Source organism: Oncorhynchus tshawytscha, unplaced genomic scaffold, assembly GCF_018296145.1.
Source record: "Oncorhynchus tshawytscha isolate Ot180627B unplaced genomic scaffold, Otsh_v2.0 Un_scaffold_4_pilon_pilon, whole genome shotgun sequence".
NCBI classification, from domain to species: Eukaryota; Metazoa; Chordata; class Actinopteri; order Salmoniformes; family Salmonidae; genus Oncorhynchus; species Oncorhynchus tshawytscha.
This window is the reverse complement of record NW_024609834.1, coordinates 1,576,747-1,592,394: the sequence shown is the minus strand read 5'-3', so window position 1 is coordinate 1,592,394 and position 15,648 is coordinate 1,576,747. Positions and strand designations below refer to the sequence as shown.

Below are 15,648 nucleotides of genomic sequence, written 5' to 3'. Positions count from 1 at the left end.
TTAATAGTAGCATTATAAATAATGTTTTGTTATTTATTACTGTTCTTACCATAACTATTTAGTCATCATTAGTTTTATCTCAATCTCTTCATTCAAAGACTCAATCATGGACACTCTTACTGACAGTTGTGGCTGCTTTGCGTGATGTATTTTTGTCTTAACCTTCTTTCCCTTTGTGCTGTTGTCTGTGCCCAATAATGTTCATATCCTGTTTTGTGCTGCTACCATGTTGTGCTGCTGCCATGTTTTTGTCGTGTTGTGTTGCTACCATGCTGTGTTGTTATGTGTTGCTGCCATGCTATGTTGTTGTCTTTAGGTCTCTCTTTATATAGTGTTGTGTTGTCTGTCTTCTCGTGATGTGTGTTTTTGTCCTATACTTTTTATTTAATTTATTTTTAATCCCAGCACACGTGACTGGCAGGAGGCCTTTTGGTAGGCCTTCATTGTAAATAATAATTTGTTCTAAACTGACTTGCCTAGTTAAATAAAGGTTAAATACAATTATTTGTAATGCTGTTAACAATAATGTCAATACTATAATATTATTTGTGATATAATGGCGATTAACTGTATTATTTTTTCACAAAATTATAAGTGTGCTAACATTTCCTCATAAAACTTTACGAATTTCAACCGTTTGTATTATTTTTCGCCATCTTCATTGAGAAACTTTTACTTTAAAGTAAAATCTCCGAGGTCAAGGCCTTATTCTTGCTAGGTCTTGCTTATTCTTGCTGGCGGAACGAAGGTAGCACACACCCGGGTTGAATCCCACACAGGCCACAAACACCATTTTGGTTCATCTCAGGGCACACCGCGTGACAGGAAGAATGCCAATGCTGCGCAACATGGTAGCAAATTAACACTAGTTTCGCTACATTGTCGTAAAAGTTCAAGTTCAAATTCAGTTGCACAGCTAAATGAATCACCACGCACATGATTTTACAAACATATTTTAATATGTATATAATAGTGTGAGTACATATGACCGATTGACCTTCCATAGTTTCCCATAATCCCGCGCTAGCTACGTATTTCCGGTTAATCACACTTTAAACCTTTATGGTTTTTGGGAGCGTCGGCGAAACGAGAACAAGTAAGAGATGTCGGGTGAATTTTCTAAATTATTAGACGTCCGATATACAGCTATCATAGAACATATTATATCGTTTTTAATGAAGATAAACATGCTACATATGTGCTGTGTAATCAAAAATTGATTTGTTAATGTTTTCCGAGAGCGGAGTGAAGAGATGTGACATTGAAGAGGGAGGCAGACAAGACAAGGGGCAAATAGGCAATGGTTGGCTAGGCTAGCTAGCTTCCTAGCTAACGTTAGTTAAGGTGTCATTTTCCTGTATGTAGTCTGTTTTGTGGGTATTCCTCCTCATAGTAATGTGTAGTGTTACTGTGGGTTTTAGACCGGAACAGGAATATCACACAATGTTGGATGTCTGCCATGTATTTGACCTTGTGCCAGTTAGCGATGATTAGCATTGTTAGCTTGAGTGTGAGCCTTCTAGCTAGCTATCGTTTGAACCAATAATTTGTATAAACCCCTGATGCCTGAAGGGGCGCAGTATTGAGGTCACTGCGCAGTCATCATGGTACTCCTCAATTGTAAAACAGATTTTGGAAGCAATAGAAATGCATTTATTAATTTCTACTTCCGTTTTTGACACGTTCATTCTATTAGACACCCTCATGCATATTTTCACATTGAGCGCGAAACAAATAAATAAACAATTTCCTAAAATTATATATTTGTTTAGTACTAATGTTACTGTCCCCAGTACAACACTGAATATACTTAAATACATAACATTTTGTCCTTGAAACAGTATTTAAATCAAATGTAGAATTCCAATCATTCCTATGGCTGAGTGCTCCTATCTGTGAGTGCCAATATGGCCGACCGGTGGCTTCAAAGCATCCAATGACCATTACATAGGTTGCAGTCCAAAAACTAAAAAGACACACTCCCCTCAGTACTCAAAGTAAGTGGACACTTCTGACGTATCATGACGCCTGACAAGTACACTTTCAGGGCAAGGAAGGGACACTTTTTTTTGGGGGGGTAGAACATCAGTTTATCACCTTTGTGAGAATTCTGTATATTACAAATGTCTACTTTAAAAAAAAATGAACAGGAAATCAAAACCAGTATGAAAAGGGTATCACAACCTGAGAAAGGAACTAAAATTTTACCTGGATAAAACATGAGAGAAATACACAAACATTACGCTATATATAGGCCTTTGCAATGTTTTGAATCAATGTCATTTATCAATTTCAGAACAGAATTAACTATTTGTAAATGCATCCTGTAAACAGTAGAAACACTAGTTGTAAAAAAAACAAATGAAAGGGTACATGTAAAAAAACAATGCATGTCTATCAATTAGAAAAGCCTGTTATAATAATGTAATAGCATTGTCAATAGGAGAACATGCTTGCCCAAGATGCTTCATGCATGCACCCTTTGCCGTGCCGATTTGCACACACATTAAAGGTGTGACTCCAATCAGCTTCAAAACAGATACATGATACAAAGTACCCTAAAAGTCTTCTGCTAAGAGAACTAAGGGGGACAAGACTGCACACTACTTTTAACACATCATTGCTCAAATCAAGCTACTTAAGAGGAAAAGTGGGAAGGGAGGGAAAGACAGCCTGAGGACACGTAAATTAGGGAGGCATCTAAGCACGCTCCCCATGGATACGATGGGCCAGCTGGATGTTTTTGGTCATGATGGTGACACGCTTGGCATGGATGGCGCACAAGTTGGTGTCCTCAAACGAACCAACAAGGTATGCCTCGCTGGGCTCCTGCAGGGCTCCAATGGCTGCAGTCTGGAAACGCAGGTCAGTCTTGAAGTCCTGAGCAATTTTTCTCACCAAGTGCTGGAAGGGCAGTTTGCAGATCAGCAGCTCAGTGGACTTCTGGTACCGACGGATCTCACGCAGGGCCACCGTACCAGAGCTGTAGTGATGGGGCTTCTTGACCCCACCAATAGAAGGGGTGCTCTTGCGGGCAGCTTTGGTGGCCAGCTGCTTACGTGGGACTTTGCCTCCAGTAGATTTACGGGCTGTCTGCTTGGTACGGTCCATGGCTCCTACAAATCCCCTTTGATACAACTGACTAGAGGTCGACTGATTTAATTGGAATGGCCGATTTAATTAGGGCCGATTTCAAGTTTTCATAACAATCGGAAATCAGTATTTTTGGGCGCCAATTTTATTATTTTTTACACCTTTATTAAATCTTTATTTAACTAGGTAAGTCAGTTAAGAACACTTTCTTATTTTCAATGATGGCCTAGGAACGGTGGGTTAACTGCCTCGTATAGCGGCAGAACGACAGATTTTCACCTTGTCAGCTTGGGGGATTCAATCTTGCAACCTTACAGTTAACTAGTCCAATGCTCTAACCACCTGCCTCTCATTGCACTCCACAAGGAGACTGCCTGTTATGCGAATGTAGTAGGCCACGGTAAGTTGCTAGCTAGGATTAAATTTATCTTATAAAAAACAATCAATCAATCACTAGTTAACTACACATGGTTGATGATATTACTAGTGTATCTAGCGTGTCCTGCGTTGCATATAATCGATGCGGTGCGTATCGTTGCTCCAATGTGTACCTAAGCATGAACATCCATGCCTTTCTTAAAATCAATACACAGAAGTATATATTTTTAAACCTGCATATTTAGCTAAAAGAAATCCAGGTTAGGCAATATTAAAACCAGGTGAAATTGTGTCACTTCTCTTGCGTTCATTGCACGCAGAGTCATTGTATATGCAACAGTTATAGCTGCCTAATTTGCCAGAATTGTATGTAATTCTGACATTTTATTTTTTTATTTTATTTTACCTTTATTTAACCAGGTAGGCAAGTTGAGAACAAGTTCTCATTTACAATTGCGACCTGGCCAAGATAAAGCAAAGCAGTTCGACAGATACAACGACACAGAGTTACACATGGAGTAAAACAAACATACAGTCAATAATACAGTATAAACAAGTCTATATACAATGTGAGCAAATGAGGTGAGAAGGGAGGTAAAGGCAAAAAAGGCCATGGTGGCAAAGTAAATACAATATAGCAAGTAAAACACTGGAATGGTAGTTTTGCAATGGAAGAATGTGCAAAGTAGAAATAAAAATAATGGGGTGCAAAGGAGCAAAATAAATAAATTAAAATGAAATACAGTTGGGAAAGAGGTAGTTGTTTGGGCTAAATTATAGGTGGGCTATGTACAGGTGCAGTAATCTGTGAGCTGCTCTGACAGTTGGTGCTTAAAGCTAGTGAGGGAGAAGTGTTTCCAGTTTCAGAGATTTTTGTAGTTCGTTCCAGTCATTGGCAGCAGAGAACTGGAAGGAGAGGCGGCCAAAGAAATAATTGGTTTTGGGGGTGACTAGAGAGATATACCTGCTGGAGCGTGTGCTACAGGTGGGAGATGCTATGGTGACCAGCGAGCTGAGATAAGGGGGGACTTTACCTAGCAGGGTCTTGTAGATGACATGGAGCCAGTGGGTTTGGCGACGAGTATGAAGCGAGGGCCAGCCAACGAGAGCGTACAGGTCGCAATGGTGGGTAGTATATGGGGCTTTGGTGACAAAACGGATTGCACTGTGATAGACTGCATCCAATTTGTTGAGTAGGGTATTGGAGGCTATTTTGTAAATGACATCGCCAAAGTCGAGGATTGGTAGGATGGTCAGTTTTACAAGGGTATGTTTGGCAGCATGAGTGAAGGATGCTTTGTTGCGAAACAGGAAGCCAATTCTAGATTTAACTTTGGATTGGAGATGTTTGATGTGGGTCTGGAAGGAGAGTTTACAGTCTAACCAGACACCTAAGTATTTGTAGTTGTACACGTATTCAAGGTCAGAGCCGTCCAGAGTAGTGATGTTGGACAGGCGGGTAGGTGCAGGTAGCGATCGGTTGAAGAGCATGCATTTAGTTTTACTTGTATTTAAGAGCAATTGGAGGCCACGGAAGGAGAGTTGTATAGCATTGAAGCTTGCCTGGAGGGTTGTTAACACAGTGTCCAAAGAAGGGCCGGAAGTATACAGAATGGTGTCGTCTGCGTAGAGGTGGATCAGAGACTCACCAGCAGCAAGAGCGACCTCATTGATGTATACAGAGAAGAGAGTCGGTCCAAGAATTGAACCCTGTGGCACCCCCATAGAGACTGCCAGAGGTCCGGACAGTAGACCCTCCGATTTGACACACTAAACTCTATCAGAGAAGTAGTTGGTGAACCAGGCGAGGCAATCATTTGAGAAACCAAGGCTGTCGAGTCTGCCGATGAGGATGTGGTGATTGACAGAGTCGAAAGCCTTGGCCAGATCAATGAATACAGCTGCACAGTAATGTTTCTTATCGATGGCGGTTAAGATATCGTTTAGGACCTTGAGCGTGGCTGAGGTGCACCCATGACCAGCTCTGAAACCAGATTGCATAGCAGAGAAGGTATGGTGAGATTCGAAATGGTCGGTAATCTGTTTGTTGACTTGGCTTTCGAAGACCTTAGAAAGGCATGGTAGGATAGATATAGGTCTGTAGCAGTTTGGGTCAAGAGTGTCCCCCCCTTTGAAGAGGGGGATGACCGCAGCTGCTTTCCAATCTTTGGGAATCTCAGACGACACTAAAGAGAGGTTGAACAGGCTAGTAATAGGGGTGGCAACAATTTCGGCAGATAATTTTAGAATAACATTGAAGGTTGTGCAATGTAACAGGAGTATTTAGACTAATGGATGCCACCCCTTAGATAAAATAAGGAACGGTTCCGTATTTCACTGAAAGAATAAACGTCTTGTTTTCGAGATGATAGTTTCCGGATTCTACCATATTAATGACCTAAGGCTCGTATTTCTGTGTGTTATTATGTTATAACTAAGTCTATGGTTTGATAGAGCAGTCTGACTGAGCGGTGGTAGGAAGCAGCAGGCTCGTAAACATTCATTCAAACACCACTTTTGTGTGTTTTGCCAGCAGCTCTTCGTTGTGTGTCAAGCATTGCGCTGTTTATGACTTCAAGCCTATCAACTCCCGAGATTAGGCTGGTGTAACCAATGTGAAATGGCTAGCTAGTTAGCGGGTTGCGCTCTAATAGCGTTTCAAATGTCACTAGCTCTGAGACTTGGAGTGGTTGTTCCCCTTGCTCTGCATGGGTAACGCTGCTTCAAGGGTGGCTGTTTTCGTTGTGTTCCTGGTTCGAGCCCAGGGAGGAGCGAGGACAGGGACGGAAGCTATACTGTTACATTGGCAATACTAAAGTGCCTATAAGAACATCCAATAGTCAAAGGTTAATGAAATACAAATGGTATAGAGAGAAATAGTCTTATAATTCCTATAATAACTACAACCTAAAACTTCTTACCTGGGAATATTGAAGACTCATGTTAAAAGGAACCACCAGCTTTCATATGTTCTCATGTTCTGAGCAAGGAACTTAAACGTTAGCTTTCTTACATGGCACTTTTACTTTATTCTCCAACACTTTGTTTTTGCATTATTTAAACCAAATTGAACATGTTTCATAATTTATTTGAGGATAAATTGATTTTATTAATGTATTATATTAAGTTAAAATAAGTGTTCATTCAGTATTGTTGTAATTGTCATTATTACAAATAAATAAAAATAATCGGCCGATTAATCGGTATGGGCTCTTTTTTTTTATAGGCCCCCCCAATAATCGGTATCGGCGTTGAAAAATCATAATCGGTCAACCTCTACAACAGACAATGTTAAAAATATGAAACTCGTCTCGTGTCCTTATTTATTGCATTGTTCACACCTGGAAGGAACGATTTTTAAACGGACTGCCCTTGCCCGGAAATTCGTCACTTGTTCATCCTGCGATGATTGTTTTCAGTCACTGTAGCTTGTGGGTGCTTTATATGCGCAACAGTCAATTATGATTGCATGTCTACCTATATTAACTATATAATTATGAATTTACGCCTACTGTGTTAGCCTGTCTAGCTGGAACTTCTGAAGAAGGAACATATTTTATTTCTACAATTTCCAAAAGCTAACCAAACAAAAACATAAATACTTTTATGAGACGTGTGTGTGTGTGCTGTTATGTGCATTAGTAGCACACTTTCTAACCTTTTTACATTAGTTTTTACTTATACTTGTATGTTGACTTCTCCATTGATGTTGTTTTTAAGTTTTGGCTGACTTAGCGGATGTACAATTGTCGCGAATTGAATTATGTGGAGTTTCAGGCCCGGAGTGAACATAATTGTGCACTCGCAAACTCGACTAAACACGAGTGCTGAATGGCTTATGTTGCAAACTTCCCTTGCTTGGCTAATCATTTGGACCGCCCACCAAGATGGTGACGGGATTCCCCTAAGGGCATAAGGCAAGGGTACGTGGACGAGGATGTCTTTTTATGAGTTTAAACCGCAACCACCATCTTGAAGGGCGGTCCAAATGATTAGCCAAGCAAGGGAAGTTTGCAACTTAAGCCCTGCAGCCCTCGTTTTTAGTAGAGTTTGCGAGTGTACAATTATGTTCACTCCGGGCCTGAAACTCCCCATATTTCAATTTGCGACGATTGGTTTGAACCAATACCTGGGCTTGAGGAGATGATGAATATGATGACATTTCCTCTGAAGTCCAGATGCTTCAATTCAAAGTCCCATTAACCAGTTCTGCAAATGTTATGTCAAAACGTTCAGTACTCAACAATAAATGGTGTTTCATAGAGCAACTATCATCATTACTGCTGTTACTCATGGTTTGTACTTCCAAAAAAGGTTAAAGTAAAAACACATTCTTGTTGACCCTTTTTGGAAGTGCATGCCATGAGTAACATCAGTAATAACGATAGTAGTTCTGTGAAACTCCATATTTTGATGAGTCCAGAACGCATTTTTACATAATTAAAGTTTGCAGAGCTGGCTAATGGGACTTTGAACTGAAGGATCCTGGGCGTCGGAGGAAATATCATATTCATCCCCTCCACAAGTCCAGGTACTAGTTCAGCTAACGTTAGCCTAGGTTAAACAACTCATTATTTTCAACATAGATGTTAGCTAGCTATCTATTAGCCTGTCTAATGTTACCATTGAAATGTTTGGTTAATGTAAGCTTGAAATGTCCACTGCTGATGGATGGCTAGTTATGTTTAGTTTGCTAGGCAACTTCCTAGCATAGACATTTTAGCTGGGTAACTTCATCTAGGTTATCGTAGCTAGCTAGTTTTTCCTATTTTTTTTTGCCAGTTCTGTTTCTTAGATTTTTATTTGTTACAAAAACTGGTTGCTAGCTATGTGTGCTTGGGCAGTGACCATAACTAGTTGCTAAATGTCAGATTAGGGAGGCGTGCAGTTTCCTAAATTATCTTGTTGCTATTTTTGACAAATTGATTAAGAATAAAACTATTTTACAAAGACCTGATGGCTAGCCGCTAGGCTATAGTTCCATGTCATCAGAATAACTTCTTTGAGATTCGTTGGTCAGTAATGTTTTGTTACATTAGTAGCTAGCGATATTCATCTTTCATCAAGGGTTTTCTCATACATGTGATTTTCTTTCAGAATGCTGGCCACCAGAGCCCTTAGCCTTGTTGGCAAACGTGCCATTTCCACATCAATCTGTGTACGTGGGGGACATGGTGAGTTGGCAGCACACACCACAAACTTGACCTTCATGGTATGGACCTTTAAACCACCGTCTGTAAATTGTACCTACCACTAAAAGGTTGGCACACAAACAAATGTTAACAATGGATAAAATACAACACCACCAGCATGGTTTGGAGATGTACAGTAATCAGACAATACCAGTTTATTGTAGAATTAGAGATATACGTTTTTTTAGGTAAACTGAAAAAGCAGTTATGTGGCTCCCAAAAGCACACAGAATATATTTGCTAAGCAGGTCCCGTGCAGGTTTGAATACATGTATTTACTGGTTGTGTGTCAGTCCTATGTAGTAACATGGTGAGTTTCCTGCAGGTGTTGCCAAGGTAGACGACTACGCTCTCCCAGCCTACTTTGACAGGCGGGAGAACCCCCTCCCAGACGTCCAGTTTGTGACAGAGCTCAGTGCAGTGCAGAAGTCCTTAAAGGAGAAGGAGAAGGGCTCCTGGGCCACACTCTCCAATGAGGAGAAGATTGCATGTAAGTGGTTTTCACCTTGTTGTTGAATACTTGACATTTGTCTTTTTTTTTTTTTTGCTTATTCAAAACAAGAAAGAAGTATTGTTCGCCTATCTGTTCTGTTAGTGGGGATATAATGATTCACCAATACGCGTCGGTCCCCGGTTCAAATGTTTAAGATGTGAGTGCATCTGTCCGTGGGAGCCCAATCCATATGTAGCATGCATCGGTAAGAACCAATTAAAATGTTACAAATCGGTTCACTCATGTTTATTACGTCTTTTTTTTGTTGCCTTATTCTGAAAATACATTATCTGTTTGAATTGAAGCGTCCTCTCCTTCAGCCTATGACACTTTTATGCATGTAACTGCATGTGATATTGATCTACAAGTCCGATAACCGCGCAGTGTGGGAGACGCAGCTGCTCGCGCCAACGAGAGGTAGGGCTACCTACCCTATCCCTGTTCTAATATTCGTAGGCAACATCTGCACAGCACCTTCAGCATTTACATGTTTTTAAAATGGCTTTTGCAATATTAAATTGGTTTCCCTCAATTAATAAAATCTATGTAATTTGCTGGGTCATTTAGCTAGGCTTCCATCCAATTGGAATATTCTCAAATCTGCATAAAAACCATATGCAGATTTTTATCACGCAATTTTCCATCAAGTTGACCTGTTGAGGATAAAAGGCTGGCGTTGTGCACATAAAAATAGCATTTGCGGTTAAATTCCCATGTACTGAATAGAAAATACAAGATAAATGGGTTTCTACCGCATTTTCAACTCTACTGATGGTTTTCTCACAAAAAATGTTGTTATATAGTGAGTGTACCCACTCTGGTATTGGCACGTGCACTGTAGCCATCAGGTCGCAGACACAGTGTGGGTATAGCCTACATTAGATTATTATGGATAAAGGAGAGATTATTTTTGTCACGGCAGCCAAGCGTCAACGATCATGTCACCAGAATAAGACAGTATTTATTGGGAGGAAGCATCAAGCTCATCACCTGCACTTTCACCACCCTGTGAAGTTCACTTATTTCATCTGTATCCTAATAAACTGCATGCTTTCCTGACAAGTCCTAATGTGGGAGGATCACACGTCATTGCTTGACTCCAGGTTTACTTCGATATACTGGTTATTATGTAGCAGTATTTATTAGAGAGGTAAATATAAAGATTATGTTCGGGTGCCAGGCAGGTATTAACCATGCCGAAAGGACAAGAGTAGAATAGAGAGAGTACCACTACCAGATCCACAAACATCAGCAGAAGAGACTGCCTAGAGTGTAGCCTGTTTCCCAGATAGCCAGTGGAGAGAAGACACACCATATAAACCCACGTCACAGCACAGGGGTAACCCCACCAATAATACCTCATCAGCACAGGGGTAACCCCACCAATAATACCTCATACAATAATAATAATGGCAGAACAATTGAACGGCAACTTCATAGAAACAATTTACAAGATAGAACCCAGTCATCAACAGAGGATTTGCAATAATCTGTATTACCTTCCAGTGGAGGAATACAGAGGATGAAGGTGGGGGGTGTTCATATCTTCTCGGCCACATGTCATTAGTACACCCCGCCTCAATACAGTTCAAATAACAATCCTCAACTTACAAGCAACCTCACAACTAAAATGTCCACCCAAATACTTCTGGCAGGGCAATAATAGTCCAGCTCTCATGAACTTCAATGGGAAGTGCATTTGAAAAATAGAAAGTCTGTTGCAGGGTAAAGCACTGGAACAAGAGGGAAGAGAGAAAGAGAACGAGAGATCTTGGCTGTGGTCTTCAGGCTTGCCGGTGTACTGTCTGACCGTCTGATTTGTTGGTTTGAATGTCAAAGCTTCGCAACAATGTTGCTACTAAACCATGTGATCCATAACCGGCGCGGTCCCAAACGATAACAACCACGACCTGTCACACCGATGATTGAGTTAAATACTTTATAAACTACACACTCTGCAAATAAACAAGGACGTCTGCAGCATAGCACACACAATCAAACTGTCGCGCCAACCAAGAGCTCCTTCCCAGAGTGCTGAAAGAGCTGTCTTTATTTCCTCCTTCCTTACTGCTGATGCGCTCTTAAAGTGTCAGCGCACGGTTAAGGCTCCGTACAGGATTTCGCCACTATTATATCAATATTTGCTCATTAAAGCGTTTCCACTGACTTTTCAAGCATAATTAATTTACAGACACTAAAGGATCACACCGTGTCTATTTTGTTTTGTCGACATTTGGAAAGTTTACTGACAAATTTTCCATCAGGCATGGCATAACTTTTTTGGTGTCTAACATGTACTTTACTTGCATTAAAAGGTTGGATGGAAACCTGGTTTATGTTACCAAATGCGCTGTTGGAAATAGTTTGACATGTGGAGCTCTGTGGGCTACCGGAGTGGACATAACTCACATCTTGCTGATTGCACATCTAACTGCTGATTAGGGTTTTTCGATTGCCAAGTTCACCATACAAAATATTTTTGTTCTGCTTTAAACAGTTAATAGATTTGGTCATATTTACATGAACATGGTAAAGGTGTATTTCATATCAAGGACGGCAATCATTTTCGCCAGCCGCACTGGTCAGAACGGGAGAAGAGAGCCGCTCTGGTTCCAAACTGTCAATAACATTCACTTTTGAGACAGGTGAAATCAAAAGCTGGGTTATATTAATTGGCCATGTATGTAAAAGCTAATTTCTTAAGATAAATATATACATTTTACTAGCTCAAAATGTATCTGGTATATGACAGGTTTTGGCAGTGTGGGGACAAGACATAAATTGCCCCCCCTAATCTGATGCTCAGTCTGCCCTATGGATCAACTCACACATTACACACACGGCAGAAATACTTTTCTATCATACAGCAACGACAAGCCATGGTTCATTCACTCAGCTCAGAGAAGTCAGCTCAGACAGATCCAACTCAGCTCCTGAGCTCCATCACTATCAGAAATTAATTTTGAATGGAAATTAATGTGTTCATGCCCTTGTTAATCGCATCGACTCATTCCACTAATTAAATCAAATCGTTTCAAACTACAAATATCATTCCTGTATCGGAACCCATGTATCTAGATGCATATTGAATTGTGCTTGTAAGGAGAGATGCACATCCCTACCTGTTAAATGTTATCTAACAAGTCTTGCATCTTCTTTTTACCAACAGTGTACCGTATTAGCTTCAAGCAGAGCTTCGCAGAGATGAACGAGGGCACAAAGGAGTGGAAATCGGTTATCGCAGGAATGTTCTTCTTTATTGGCATGACAGGACTGGTTGTCCTATGGCAGAGGAAGTTTGGTATGTCTTCTAATAAGAAAATGAATGGGAACATTTATTGTGGATGGAGTCTGTGATAATTCAGTTGTAATATACTGAACAAAAAATATCAACGCAACAATTTCAAAGTTTACTGAGTTACAGTTCAAATAAGGAAATAAATATATAAATTAGGCCCTAATCTATGGATTTCACATGACTGGGTAGGGGTGCAGCCATGGGTGGGCCTTAGAGGGCATAGGCCCACTCACTGGGGAGCCAGGCCCAGCCAATCAGGATGAGGTTTTTCGACAGAAAGGGGCTTTATTCCAGACAGAAATACTCCTCCGCACACCCCCCACCCTCAGATGATCCTGCAGGTAAAGAAGCTGGATGTGGAGGTCCAGGGCTGACATGGTAACACATGGTCTGCGGTTGTGAGGCCGGTTGGACGTACTGACAAAGTCTCTAAAACAACATTGGAGGCAGCTTATGGTAGGGATGGATATTCAATTCTCTAGCAACAGCTCTGGTGGACCTTCCTGCAGTCAGCATGCCAATTGCAGGCTCTCTCAACTTGAGACATCTGTTACATTATGTTGTGTGACAAAACTGCACATTTTAGAGTGGCCTTTTATTGTCCCCAGCACAAGGTGCACCTGTTTAATGATCATGCTGTTTAATCAGCTTCTTGATATGTCACAACTGTCTGGTGGAGGATGATCTTAGCAAATGATAAATGCTCACTCACAGGGCTGTAAACAAATTTGTGCAAAAAATTTGAGCGAAATAAGCTTTTTGTGAGACATTTCTTGGCTATTTTATTTCAGCTCATAAAACATGGATCCAACACTTTACATGTTGCGTTTATATTTTTGTTCAGTGTGTGTTGATGTTCATCATTTTTCCACCCACCTGTTAAAAGCCACAAGTCAGCATTATTTTGCAATGAGATGGATATACAATATTATTTTTCAGACATACTTATACAAGATATATTATTTTACATAATTCAAATACTGTATTTGGCCATCAGTGCCAATTCAAATAAATGGGTTGCGTGTCTTCTCTGCCATTGTATTGCCTCAACCATAAGTGGTATAACTGACAAGCAACCAGGTTGGTATTGTGAAATAGAATGTTCTGAATGATGATTACCTTGGTAGATAAATGTTCAATACAGACTATGAAAGAATATATGTTCATGGGTGAACTTTGAGGCAGAGCCTAACAAGCTGTCTGTCTCGCTGCAGTGTACGGACCTGTCCCCCCCACCTTTGAGTCAGAATGGAAAGAGAAGGAGGTGCAGAGGATGCTGGACATGAGGATCAACCCGGTGGAGGGCTTCTCAGCCAAATGGGACTATGAGAACAAGGAATGGAAGAAGTAAACCAACCATCCAGAGGACCATGTTACATATACCATGACACCAACAAACATACAAACATACCAATTACTTGTCTGTATGTATCTATTGTCCACATTACCTCAGTACGTTTTGGAAGGCCTCTTCCTCTTAAGGTTATTATGTATTATAGAGCAAAATAAAGTTCCTATGTTTACCCAATAGTGTGTCTCCACTTTGCTCTTATACTACCATGACACTGGAGGAGTAGGCCCTACATGTCAGGTATATTTTACTAGTACATCAGGAACATCATAAATGAACATCATAGGTGTGATATTTCCACATCCATGGTTTTCCCTATTTTAACTGGCAAGATTTGTTTTGTTGCCTCTAATTGTGTGAAAATCGTACTGGGGTCAATAAGTGGTAAAGCACCATTTTTTTGGTTGCCATTTTTAAGGAATGCACACTAGTCCTGGATTAGGCTATGACAAGCGTTTGTGGGTTTACAGGAAAGAAAAAAGCATAGGCTATCAGATCATTCCAATGGTTAAAATGCATATATTTTGGACATAGTACAAAGCAGTAGTACTGAATGAATTGATAATCATTTCCAGCTCTGAGGTCACGAAACCCGCGCGGACTGGGCTGCATTACGGTCCTTTGTACCAATGAAATCCTTTATCGGGGGAAACCCGGAAGAGGATTATGGAGCGAAGGTTACACAGAGCAGCGTTATGGCGATCGTCTGCTGAAGCAATGTAGACAAAGCGGTCAAAAGTACACCCATGTTGATCTACAGAGGCGCAAAGTGGTCTCACTCGTGACGGACCGACCATTTCGCACGCACCCCTTCATGTTAGTGAAAGTCCGTCCATGTTCTTTTCCAATATTTTGCGTTGTTGCATTGAGACGTAAATACTCAGCTGTTTTTTAAATACTTCATAATCTTTATCGCCTGCGAGAGACATGGGGAATGGAATGAACAAGGTAGGGGCCTTTGTGTTTTTGTTATTAATGTAATGTAGCTGTTCTGTTCAATGGCTTTTGATTGTAGCAAGGCACTTCCTCCGAGGAGCGTAAACGTTGAACATAGATATGCGCGGAATAGATTCTGTCATGTTATTTACATCATCCATCTACATGCAAAGCTGAAGTCTCCTGAATAAAACTAAAGGGCAGGCTATTCATCACACACTGTCACTTAATGTAATAACGTGATACCCTAAATCAAAACCTGTATGAGTTATCAAATGGAGAAAACACTTAGCCCGTCTATTTTGACTGTTTTAAAGCCCGCATTGTCATCTGTCAATCGTTGGGTGTTTAAATGTTTTGTATATACAGTACTAGTCAATGGTTTGGCCACACGTATTCATTCAAAGTTTTGTCTTTATTTTTTACTATTTTCTACATTGTAGAATAATAGCGAAGACATCATGCTTTGCATAACCAGCATGGCTATCCCAGTATTCTGCAGCGATATGCCATCCCATCTGGTTTGCGCTCAGTGGGACTATTTATTTGTTTTTCAACAGGACAATGACCCAACACACCTCCAGGCTGTGTAAGGGCTATTTGACCAAGAAGGAGAGTGATGGAGTGCTGCATCAGATGACTGTTTCTGTATGATATGTTGGATAAAGGAATAAAGACAGACACCAATGTCAAGTTCAATAGCCTTGTTTGTGCATTGTACAAATCCCTACACGTGGAGTCCCGGGAACAGTCCAGCTAGTCAAATACCTATCAAATAGACTCCGTAACATCATCCTTTTCAGTAAAGTGCAAACATAAAGGCATAACATTAAGTTCTTAACAGTCAAGTCATAACAATTGAAAAAGCATGCCATTTTATTTTTACTTCAGTTTTCTTCCTTTTACA

General features: G+C 40.5%; 3 protein-coding genes across 6 annotated transcripts in view; 2 read left to right on the top strand and 1 right to left on the bottom strand.

The window, feature by feature from the left end:
• The first annotated feature begins 957 nt into the window (after positions 1 to 957).
• Positions 958 to 13,982, top strand: LOC112263771. Its single transcript, XM_024440351.2, has 5 exons — positions 958 to 1,096; positions 8,569 to 8,645; positions 8,989 to 9,153; positions 12,326 to 12,457; positions 13,669 to 13,982. The coding sequence occupies exons 2-5, from the start codon at positions 8,570 to 8,572 to the stop codon at positions 13,803 to 13,805; spliced, it is 510 nt and encodes a 169-aa protein (XP_024296119.1). The 5' UTR covers positions 958 to 1,096; position 8,569; the 3' UTR covers positions 13,806 to 13,982.
• Positions 2,441 to 3,133, bottom strand: LOC112263772 (histone H3.3A-like). The gene has a single exon (XM_024440352.2). The coding sequence runs from the start codon at positions 3,109 to 3,111 to the stop codon at positions 2,701 to 2,703; it is 411 nt and encodes a 136-aa protein (XP_024296120.1). The 5' UTR covers positions 3,112 to 3,133; the 3' UTR covers positions 2,441 to 2,700.
• Positions 13,983 to 14,417: 435 nt separating the features above from the next.
• Positions 14,418 to 15,648, top strand: part of LOC112263770 (dual specificity protein phosphatase 22-A) — a 34,290-nt gene continuing 33,059 nt past the window's right edge. Inside the window, exon 1 of one of the 4 annotated variants that reach the window (XM_024440348.2) lies at positions 14,418 to 14,753. In XM_024440348.2, coding sequence (XP_024296116.2) covers positions 14,733 to 14,753 — 21 coding nt within the window. In that variant the 5' untranslated portion in view covers positions 14,418 to 14,732. The remainder of the gene's footprint in view (positions 14,754 to 15,648) is intronic. The other 3 variants (XM_042319643.1, XM_042319644.1, XM_024440349.2) reach the window with 3 other exon arrangements.